Source organism: Ylistrum balloti, unplaced genomic scaffold (assembly GCF_031769215.1).
Source record: "Ylistrum balloti isolate Yb309-2 unplaced genomic scaffold, AGI_CSIRO_Ybal_v1 Utg370574, whole genome shotgun sequence".
Classification (NCBI taxonomy): Eukaryota; Metazoa; Mollusca; class Bivalvia; order Pectinida; family Pectinidae; genus Ylistrum; species Ylistrum balloti.
Genome location: NW_026782359.1, coordinates 865,087 through 877,596, shown reverse-complemented (window position 1 = coordinate 877,596; position 12,510 = coordinate 865,087). Strand labels below are relative to the sequence as shown.

The window sequence follows — 12,510 nt, the reverse complement described above, 5'->3', positions numbered from 1 at the left end:
TCTCTGTATCAGTGAATGTGGGCTGCAGGAAGGACACATTCTGAATGGGTGTGTTGATACATAAAAAAATCATTATTTTTACCTTTGCCAAAACAACACTTTAACATCAATATATATTATTGCTTGCACAAGCTCCTGCAGGCAGTATCATATCAATATATCATACCAGCTCCTGTCAGCAGTATTGTATCAGCATATCTCTACAGCTTCTGTCTGCAGTATAACATCAGTAAGTCTCTACAGCTCCTGTCAGCTACAGCTCCTGTCAGCAGTATTGTATCAGTATATCTCTACAGCTTCTGTCAGCAGTATAACATCAGTAAATCTCTACAGCTCCTGTCAGCAGTATTGTATCAGTATATTTCTACAGCTCCTGTCAGCAGTATTGTATCAGTATATTTCTACAGCTCCTGTCAGCAGTATCATATCAGTATCTCTACAGCTTCTGTCAGCAGTATTGTATCAATATATCTCTACAGCATATGTCAGCAGTATTGTATCAGTATATCTCTACAGCTTCTGTCTGCAGTATAACATCAGTATATCTCTACAGCTCCTGTCAGCAGTATTGTATCAGTATATTTCTACAGCTTCTGTCAGCAGTATTGTATCAGTATATCTCTACAGCTCCTGTCAGCAGTATTGTATCAGTATATTTCTACAACTCCTGTCAGCAGTATTGTATCAGTATATTTCTACAGCATATGTCAGCAGTATAACATCAGTAAATCTCTACAGCTTCTGTCAGCAGTATTGTATCAGTATATCTCTATAGCTTCTGTCAGCAGTATTGTATCAGTATCTCTATACAGCTTCTGTCAGCAGTATTGTATCAGTATATTTCTACAGCTCCTGTCAGCAGTATTGTATCAGTATATCACTACAGCTTCAGTCAGCAGTATAACATCAGTAAATCTCTACAGCTCCTGTCAGCAGTATTATATCAATATCTCTACAGCTTCTGTCAGCAGTATTGTATCAGTATATCTCTACAGCTTCTGTCAGCAGTATTGTATCAGTATATCTCTACAGCTTCTGTCAGCATTATTGTATCAGTATACCTCTACAGCTTCTGTCAGCAGTATTGTATCAGTATATCTCTACAGCTAATGTCAGCAGTATTGTATCAGTATATCTCTATAGCTTCTGTCAGCAGTATTGTATCAGTATATCTCTACAGCATATGTCAGCAGTATTGTATCAGTATATCTCTACAGCTTCTGTCAGCAGTATTGTATCAGTATACCTCTACAGCTTCTGTCAGCAGTATTGTATCAGTATATCTCTACAGCTTCTGTCAGCAGTATTGTATCAGTACATCTCTACAGCTTCTGTCAGCAGTATTGTATCAGCAGTATTGTGTCAGTACACACCTATGAAAAGATGTTAATTGTACTATGGAAGTTTCTAGAGACCACTTTTAAGGTCACTAAAGTATAAGGTACTCCAGGAGTATTCCTGACAGGGTTTTAGACAGGATCACCTCCTTTTTACTGTGTCAACCTGCTGATTTGCTGTTTAACAGTAGTACATAGATTTTTCTGTCACTACACTTACTTAGTTCAGGCAATATTGCCGCGGGAGATGGGGGACCAGGCCAGTCCTCTCGTTCTATCTTTGTCACTTCATTCGGTTTTGGAGGTTTTGCCGCAGGGAACATACTCATTCGGACAGCTTCTTCATTTCTCAGGTCACCCGGTGACGAAGCACGTCGGGTACGCTTCACCACCACCTTGGTACCAGTGGCTGTAAAAGTCAAATTACAAAAATAATCTACCCTGTAAATTACTACACTAGATCCAGGGAAGTGAAGATAAAAATCTACTTTAAAAGTACCACTTGGTTTATATATACACATGATCCACGTCAGCAATCAGAACAAACAGAGTTTTCACTGCAAAGATATTGAAATAACCATACAAGATCCAAGTTGATAGGAAAAGTACTTTCAAGAATCTAACAATAACATTTCAATCAATTTCAGTAAATAAAATGTTTTATCAAACCACTGATGTTGACATACAACTGTAGACCAGTGCTGATAACATGTCATTATGAGCAACTGATACTGGGTCAATAATTACTCAAGATCTGCTGTTACTTACCTAACTGTGCCATACCACCTGTTCAAAGATCAAAAATAACCTCAATCTTGATATAAGGATTTCATGTAACATTCAAATTTCAATTTCTTCTAATTTGGAATTTAATAAAATAAAGTTATCAAATAATACAATTAATGTCACTTGTCAAGAACTACATATGTCATATCAGATATCTACAGAAGAAACCCTACAAAAGTAACCATCTGTATATAGTAATGTTTGCAATGAGACACTCCACCAAACCAGGATGAACTCATTTGCAATTATAGACAGTTGTAAGTATAATAAATAACATGACAGACAGCTAGAGGATGTCTCCTATCCTTATAAGTATATAACCCCTTCCCATAGAATATATGCCCTCTATGCATTGTTCAGATATCCCTTCCCATAGAATATATGCCCTCTATGCATTGTTCAGATATCCCTTCCCATAAAATATATGCCCTCTAGGCATTGTTCAGATATCCCTTCCTATAGAATATATGCCCTCTAGGCATTGTTCAGATATCCCTTCCCATAGAATATATGCCCTCAAGGCATTGTTCAGATATCCCTTCCCATAGAATATATGCCCTCTAGGCATTGTTCAGATATCCCTTCCCATAGAATATATGCCCTCTAGGCATTGTTCAGATATCCCTTCCCATAGAATATATGCCCTCTAGGCATTGTTCAGATATCCCTTCCCATAGAATATATGCCCTCTAGGCATTGTTCAGATATCCCTTCCCATGGATTGTATGCCCCCTACTTTTATTATATAATTCCGTACCCTTCCTTTCTATTGATGTTTTTCTCTCTACACAAGTAAGAGCTCTAGATATAGAACTTTTACTCTCTACACAAATAAGAGCTCTAGATATAGAACTTTTACTCTCTACACAAGTAAGAGCTCTAGATATAGAACTTTTACTCTCCACACAAGTAAGAGCTCTAGATTCAGAACTTTTACTCTCTACACAAATAAGAGCTCTAGATTCAGAACTTTTACTCTCTACACAGGTATTAGCTCTAGATTCAGAACTTTTACTCTCTATAAAGGTATTAGCTCTAGATTCAGAAGAGCTCTAGATTCAGAACTTTTACTCTCTACACAAGTAAGAGCTCTAGATTCAGAACTTTTACTCTCTACACAGGTAAGAGCTCTAGATTCAGAACTTTTACTCTCTACACAAGTAAGAGCTCTAGATTCAGAACTTTTACTCTCTACACAAATAAGAGCTCTAGATTCAGAACTTTTACTCTCTACACAAGTAAGAGCTCTAGATTCAGAACTTTTACTCTCTACACAAATAAGAGCTCTAGATTCAGAACTTTTACTCTCTACACAAATAAGAGCTCTAGATTCAGAACTTTTACTCTCTACACAGGTATTAGCTCTAGATTCAGAACTTTTACTCTCTATAAAGGTATTAGCTCTAGATATAGAACTTTTACTCTCTACACAAGTAAGAGCTCTAGATTCAGAACTTTTACTCTCTACACAAGTAAGAGCTCTAGATTCAGAACTTTTACTCTCTACACAGGTATTAGCTCTAGAACTTAATGCCATCATGAACTACTTACTTTTTTTGCAGTTTTTGAGGAAATCAGGAGCCTCTTTTGAATATGAAAAGTTTACTACAAGAGAAAGAAAAGGCATACATACATTTTCCACTTACAAAACATACATAATAACATACAGACTAACACAAGTGCTTAAATTCAGGTCTGAAATCTAACTCGAAATCCTATTGAGTAACAAACCACAGAGCCTGAATACTAACTTGTGACAGGAACAGTTTGTGTCACTAAGCTACAACCCGTCTGACCAATCACAAACTTCCTTACTTAGAGACTATCTAAATAATGAGAGACTTCTTTGTATAGAGACTATCTGACTTATCTTAAACCTCCTGGCCTGGAGTCCAACTGACCTATCTTAAACCTCCTGGCCTGGAGTCCAACTGACCTATCTTAAACCTCCTGGCCTGGAGTCCAACTGACCTATCTGAAACCTCCTGGCCTGGAGTCCAACTGACCTAACTGTAACCTCCTGGCCTGGAGTCCAACTGACCTAACTGTAACCTCCTGGCCTGGAGTCCAACTGACCTAACTGTAACCTCCTGGCCTGGAGTCCAATTGACCTATCTGAAACCTCCTGGCCTGGAGTCCAACTGACCAGTGAAAATTGAAAAATTCATCAGTTAAAACAATGTGGAATGTGATAAGTTACCTGGTCTGTGGAAGTGAGGTGATTTGTGGTGAGACTTGGGGGTGGGGTTAAGTGGGGCTCGTTTCATATAGTTCTGCTTTCCTTTTTCTAAGTAACTGGAGGTGTAGAATCTGCCATAGTTGACCTCTGACCTTCTGTCCAGAGAATCCTGAAATAAAACGGATCAATACAGCAAAAATATTGAGCAAGGTTGTATTTACATTTGTTCCAGAATCTGTTCTGGGCAATTCTGTCAAGCCATATCAGATACAAGTCTACATGGATAATGAGTGGTTTTATTTTGGATACTGAATGGTTTCATTTTCATGTAATTCAGAAGTAACTAAAAAGACTTGTTATAAGTTTTGAACATTCCTTTTACATTTCCAAAATGCCATGACTTAACATGCATGTTTACATGGCACAAAAACAACCGTTACTTCTAAAATCTGGCTTGATTGTGAAACAATAGTAATTATGATAGTAGTTGATATATATCTATTGACATATATTGTAAAGATAACATGGCGCCAACTTGTACAGGGAAGTGCTCTATTTACAAGAAAACTAAAAGCAGATTAGATTGCATTTATTTGGATTTTAATTTGATTATAATTCCTTAGATAATTGTATATATAAACTTTTATATATAAAATTTTCCAATATCTGCTATCAGCTTATATTAATCACTCTTGTTGGCCCCAATGGAAGTGTGAGGGGGGCCTTTCTGTGGGTGGAATACCCTGGGGATCATTCTGTGGGTGGAATACCCTGGGGATCATCTATACCTTTTCATGTTTGTTCTTGAAATCAAACCCCTCACGGCCAGGTGAAGGAGAGTACCTTATCACAAAGCCATCTGACCACCGATAATTACTGATACAGGTAATATTGAGACAGAAATGAAGACATAATTAACGACGTCTACCTGCATCAGCCATACCAGTTAGTATACAGGGGAAATCAATGTTTAACAGAAAGGTAAAACTGCTTTTTCATAATTGATACATTCTTTTGATTTTACATATAATAATATTTCACTGAGTCATCTGTTTTTGACCTAGTGTAAATCTCAACTTTGTCTGAAAGTCGCCTTAGCTGACCTACCGCAAATTCTCACAGCTGTCACTTCACCCATAGGATTGACCTAATGAAACCTCTCACAGCTGTCACCACATCTATAGGACTGACCTACTTTAACCTCTCACAGCTGTCACCACATCTATAGGACTGACCTACTGTAACCTCTCACAGCTGTCACCACATCTATAGGACTGACCTACTGTAACCTCTCACAGCTGTCACCACATCTATAGGACTGACCTACTTTAACCTCCCACACTGTCACCACATCTATAGGATTGACCTAATGTAACCTCTCACAGTTGTCACCACATCTATAGGACTGACCTACTGTAACCTCCCACACTGTCACCACATCTATAGGATTGACCTAATGTAACCTCTCACAGTTGTCACCACATCTATGGGACTGACCTACTGTAACCTCCCACACTGTCACCACATCTATAGGATTGACCTAATGTAACCTCTCACAGTTGTCACCACATCTATGGGACTGACCTACTGTAACCTCCCACAGTTGTCACCACATCTATAGGACTGACCTACTGTAACCTCTCACACCTGTCACCACATCTATGGGACTGACCTACTGTAACCTCTCACACCTGTCACCACATCTATGGGACTGACCTACTTTAACCTCTCACAGCTGTCACCACATCTAATAGGACTGACCTACTTTAACCTCTCACAGCTGTCACCACATCTATGGGAATGACCTACTTTAACCTCTCACAGTTGTAACCACATCTATAGGACTGACCTACTGTAACCTCTCACACCTGTCACCACATCTACAGGACTGACCTACTTAAACCTCTCACAGCTGTCACCACATCTATAGGACTGACCTACTGTAACCTCCAACACTGTCACCATATCTAAAGGACTGACATCCCGTAAATTCTCGCAGCTGTCACAAAGTTATAATACTTCTAAGACTGATACCTGTATCACCTAATTCACCATGTATATAAATAAAGACAGGTAAGGGAAGCTCAATAACACATTATTAAATACTCACCTCATTTTGTACCACCATACTCATTATCATCAATCAGCTGACATACCTTTATCAATGATGTAATGAATATGTACTATACTGAACAACTGTTTAATCAGCCAACAGGATGTGTAATATCTAGTGTATTACTAATCATCATCCTTTAAAGGTATACGTTAACAAAAAACAAGCCACTGTACATAGCCAAACATAACTTGTTTCATCTCATATATGCTTTCTCATTTGTTTGGTTTTTTGGTAGTCGACCAAACTTCCGAGTATCTCCTTTGGAACATGACAATTTTTTGTATTTAAAACTAAACTTATGTTTATACATCAAGTAATTGTTCATAATTAAGTGGCAAAATAACATAAAGCTCATAAAATACAATTATGTTTATTAATCATAAGTACCATGCTGAAGATATCAAAGTCTAGAAATGAATGTTGAAGGGTTTGTTTATGGTTCTGTATATAAGTATTTTACGAAGGTGAGACTTTTATCACCTGTTGTTCAATAGAAAGCATTGTGGTATTATATCGATCAAGATCACAACAACACTTAACTCCATTTAAGATAATATAAGACTTCTATTATGGCAAACATTCTGCTAACTTGTCTACTAAATATTGAACACAAATTCCTAATATAGAATTCATCACTCCGCTGTTTTAGAAAAATAAATATCTATTATCAATCCTTCCTGTGACACTTACTGTGTATAATCAAATTCTTTCACACTGTATACCACTAGCACACCATTCACAAAGTTGAAAATAGCCAAACAGACAATTTCTTGATAAAATCATAACAGGATACAGCCAAATATAACCAGGATCAAAAACAGAAGTCATCTCGGAATGTTATAACCAAACCCTGTTGTTATGTTAACTGGTCAAATCTTGTATCAAACCTTACACCTTCCAACTTTGGACCTAGCAGGTAGTGGCAAGTTTAATGATAAAAGTTAGATTTAATGTCTAACATTCACTTCGAAAGGTCAATTCTCGATTCAAACTCCCCTAAATCCAAAGAAGGACCAGCTGGCAAATTCTATGAAAAAAAAGCCTGGTTGAATAAAGGCAAAATATTTCAGCAGGTACTTTATTCACCTTAACTATCCTTTCAATTCAATCTTAATGCAATAGTACTAGGTAAACTCTCTCACCTTAGCCATTGGACGTAACCCCTAGTCAAACCATTTGACTGTGCCTTCACTGTTGCTCATATTTACACTGTGTGACCCTACTTCTATCATCATCCCTATAAAGAAGGTACATGATGTATTTCTGTATTATTTTTATTGTTCCATCTCATCCCCCTTGTTTGACAGAGATAAGATGATTTAGGCTGAGAGCTAACAGGTGGATCTGTCTAAAACCTAACGCCTCAAGTAATACAAGGAGATCTCAGATCTCTTCACTTCCTGTAATTTTTTTGAAAAGGAATTATTCTATCCACAAACTAAACCATTTCTACAAGTAAACTGTCACCAGGGTCATATTAGTACTACTGTCCAAAACTGGATTATCTTTCCTCATCCATTCGTCTAATTAACAATGTAAATCTAAACAAGTTACAAAACGACCAGCTAATTGTGTGTCAAGAATTTCTTCCATATCAAATGCAAGACATCCAAAAGCAAAGATAGGAGAAGTCACGGACATGTCTATCCTAAAATGTTTAATATAAAAGTCACATTTACGTCAAATCTATGTCGTCCTAATGCTTGACTGGTGAGTGTACAGTATGATGTCATTACAATATCATCCAAAAGCTTGCATTTTTTACAATTTGAGATACATAAACAACTCACTCCAACACCCTACCCCACCCAAACACCTCCCCAACCCCACCGCCACCACCTCCACCACCAACACTACCACACACCTCCATCCTCCAACCCCCATTGTCTATGCGTTATAGAGATTAAATATGAACTACAAATACATTATTTATTTTCCCTTGCGCAACATAACTTAATACAGACCAAGAGTAGCTGGATGGTGTGTATATCTATCACTCAATACTGGTTTGTGAGTTGTGGGTGTAGTGTTTATACAGGCAGTGACACATGTAATGTTCCATGATACTGTGGAATGGGCTGCTAATCTGTTACACAACACAATATAGCTAGGCCATCTCATCTGTCTAGGACCAGCCTCTGGACTACTGCCAGGCTATCAGGTCAAGGTCAACAGGAAGTACTACAAAAAGTGTGCCAAATATTTGAGGCCCAGGTGTCAATGGGGTAAGGGTTGGGGAGTGGGGCTGAATGATTTTAAACTTTCTACCCAAACATTTAGTATAAACATTGATATATTGTCTATGACTATAGGAAATGGGCAGGCTACTGTAATTATGAATAAACACAATGTTTTAGAGATCAAGATGTATTCTCAGCACAGATGCTATCAAATGGGTGTTAAATCATACTGAAACAGTCTTCAACATTTCAACATTTACATCAACGATGTTTGTAGAAACTGCAGTTCCCTGGTCATGCCCGCCACTTCTTTGACACCCTCATCTCCTCCCCTAAATCTTTCTCCCCAGCATATTCAGGTCAACAGAAATAGTTAATTACTCAAGATTCCAGAACTAACTTAAGCATGGAAAATAACTTGATTATACTGAACACAGAACCACTCCATTAGTTTGACCACAGATCCTATTACACATTTCCACATGGACAGACCACATTCCAAACTGATTCTGTGGTCAGCCAATGTTCCCAAAATCCTGGCCAGAGATCAAAGAGTAAGTTTTCTATGACTGACTTCTTTAAGAAACCAAGGTTACCAAAACCCTGAATCTGAAAACAAAGTCCTTACTTACCAAGGACCCTAGGATCTGTAACCCAGGTATCAGGAACCATGACTATGGAATCTGGGGTATCTAGTCCCTACAGTATCCAGTAACCAAGACTCAGTATTAAGAACAAAGAGTATTCTGGATCACGGCTTAGGAACCAATAGTATTTAGTAACAAAGGTTAAGGAACCAATAGTATTCAGGAACCAGGGCTAAGGAACCAATAGTATTCAGGAACAAAGGCCAATAGTATTCAGGAACCAGGGCTAAGGAACCAATAGTATTCAGGAACCAGAGCTAAGGAACCAATAGTATTCAGGAACCAGGGCTAAGGAAACAATAGTATTCAGGAACCAGGGCTAAGGAACCAATAGTATTCAGGAACCAGGGCTAAGGAACCAATAGTATTCAGGAACCAGGGCTAAGGAAACAATAGTATTCAGGAACCAGGGCTAAGGAACCAATAGTATTCAGGAACCAGGGCTAAGGAACCAATAGTATTCAGGCACAAAAGCTAAGGAACCAATAGTATTCAGGAACCAGGGCTAAGGAACCAATAGTATTCAGGAAGCAGGGCTAAGGAAACAATAGTATTCAGGAACCAGGGCTAAGGAACCAATAGTATTCAGGAACAAAGGCTAAGGAACTAATAGTATTCAGGAACAAAGGCTAAGGAACTAGTAGTATTCAGGAACAAAAGCTAAGGAACCAATAATATTCAGGAACCAGGGCTAAGGAACCAATAGTCTTCAGGAACAAAAGCTAAGGAACCAATAGTATTCAGGAACCAGGGCTAAGGAACCAATAGTATTCAGGAACCAGGGCTAAGGAACCAATAATATCCAGGAACCAAAGTACAAAGCGTCCAGTACCCAAGGCTCTAGAACTAAAAGCACCAATGAGCTCAGAGTATCCAGGAACCAAGACTCAGGAACAAAGCTAAGGAAGTTTCCAGAAATCAAGGCTCAGAAACAAAGATTATTCATGAACTAAGGCTCCAAGAGTATCCAGGAACCAAGACTCAGGATCCAAGAGTTTTAGAAACCAAAGCTAAGGAAGTTTCCAGAAATCTAGGCTCAGAAACAAAGATTATTCATGAACTAAGGCTCCAAGAGTATCCAGGAACCAAAGGCATCTTGGAATCCAGGCTCAGAGACCAAAAGTATCTTGGGAGTCTAGACTCAGGGACTAAGGGTTTCCTAGAATCCAGACTTTGTATCCCTGGAAATCATGCTCAGGAAAAAGGGTTTCCTGGAATCCAGACTCTGTAACTCAGAAGTTCAACTTGGTAACATCCATTTGAGAATTATCCATTTAAAACTCTCTGAGAATTAGCAAACTGCTAAAATGTAGACAAATCAAAATCCTGCACACACATAGGTTAAAGTCACTTCAAATATTTATTTACTTTACCAATATCACAATATAAATATTTAAAGAAATTTCTAGACACTTTTATAATTTTCTTAGTAATTTAGGAATTGTTAATTGTTTTAACAATTAACCACAAAACAGATGTTTGTTTTCTAATCCACTGAAGGTCTGCAGATCAATCTAAATCCTGGAGCCAAGTTTTCCACAGCTATCAGAAGTCATGAGATAAGTGGGATGTTTGTGTTGTAATAACGACCAGGTTTTGTTTCAGGGTTATCACTATGAGATGTTGGATGTTTTGGAGTAGATACCAAAGCCACAGTAGATACCGGAGTGGTTTTAGAACACTGACCCTCAGCACAGATGGACATGGTACCAGTATTCTTCTATCAAACACAAAGGAACACAAAATAGTCTGATAGCCCCCAAGTGAGAAGTTGGTGAGGGAAACAAAGGTAAACTCTAAAAATACCACGTCAGTGTCAGGGAAATTTTTCAAGGAAACAAGGGCAAACTCCAAACTACCTCATCTGTCAAAGAAATCTGTCAAGGAAAACAAGGTAAACTTCAAACTACCTCATCTGTCAAGGAAAACAAGGTAAACTTCAAACTACCTCAATTGTCTGGAAAATCTGTCGAGGGTTCAAGGGTAACTCCAAACTACCTCATCAGTGTCACAGAAATATGTTAAGAATTCAAGGGTAAACTTCAAACTACCTTGATTGTCTGGAAAATCTGTCGAGGGTTCAAGGGTGACTCCAAACTACCTCAATTGTCTGGAAAATCTGTCGAGGGTTCAAGGGTAACTCTAAACTACCTCATCAGTGTCACAGAAATATGTCAAGAATTCAAGGGTAAACTTCAAACTACCTCGATTGTCTGGAAAATCTGTCGAAGGTTCATGGGTAACTCCAAACTACCTCATCTGTCATGGAAATCTTTTAAGCAAACAAGGGCAAAGTACCACATCTAACAGGGAGATCTTTCTAGGAAACAAGGGCAAAGTACCACATCTAACAGGGAGATCTTTCTAGGAAACAAGGGCAAAGTACCACATCTAACAGGGAGATCTTTCTAGGAAACAAGGGCAAAGTACCACATCTAACAGGGAGATCTTTCTAGGAAACAAGGGCAAAGTACCACATCTAACAGGGAAATCTTTCTAGGAAACAAGGGCAAAGTACCACATCTAACAGGGAGATCTTTCTAGGAAACAAGGGCAAAGTACCACATCTAACAGGGAGATCTTTCTAGGAAACAAGGGCAAAGTACCACATCTAACAGGGAAATCTTTCTAGGAAACAAGGGCAAAGTACCACATCTAACAGGGAAATCTTTCTAGGAAACAAGGGCAAAGTACCACATCTAACAGGGAAATCTTTCTAGGAAACAAGGGCAAAGTACCACATCTAACAGGGAAATCTTTCTAGGAAACAAGGGCAAACTACCACATCTAACAGGGAGATCTTTCTTTCTAGGAAACAAGGGCAAAGTACCACATCTAACAGGGAGATCTTTCTAGGAAACAAGGGCAAAGTACCACATCTAACAGGGAGATCTTTCTAGGAAACAAGGGCAAAGTACCACATCTAACAGGGAAATCTTTCTAGGAAACAAGGGCAAAGTACCACATCTAACAGGGAAATCTTTCTAGGAAACAAGGGCAAACTACCACATCTAACAGGGAAATCTTTCTAGGAAACAAGGGCAAAGTACCACATCTAACAGGGAAATCTTTCTAGGAAACAAGGGCAAAGTACCACATCAATGTCAGAGAAGATAGACTGGTACATACAATCATAAAGCTCCAAACTGTACAATGCTAAATCTTTATTCTTTAACAGAGAGATACAAGAACAGCTTTTGACAGATCCTGATTGAGTCATAACTTGATCAATTATTTTACTCCCGACACCTTACAGCAGATTGTG

At 38.4% G+C, this 12,510-nt stretch overlaps 1 protein-coding gene across 2 annotated transcripts in view; it reads right to left on the bottom strand.

The window, feature by feature from the left end:
• The window catches only part of LOC132556508 (actin-binding LIM protein 1-like), a 90,437-nt gene that overhangs the window by 13,190 nt on the left and 64,737 nt on the right, over positions 1-12,510 (bottom strand). For both annotated transcript variants that reach the window (XM_060220917.1, XM_060220918.1), the window contains 4 exons: positions 4,324-4,471; positions 3,675-3,728; positions 2,106-2,123; positions 1,558-1,746 (listed from right to left, as the gene is read on the bottom strand). In XM_060220917.1, coding sequence (XP_060076900.1) covers positions 1,558-1,746; positions 2,106-2,123; positions 3,675-3,728; positions 4,324-4,471 — 409 coding nt within the window. The remainder of the gene's footprint in view (positions 1-1,557; positions 1,747-2,105; positions 2,124-3,674; positions 3,729-4,323; positions 4,472-12,510) is intronic.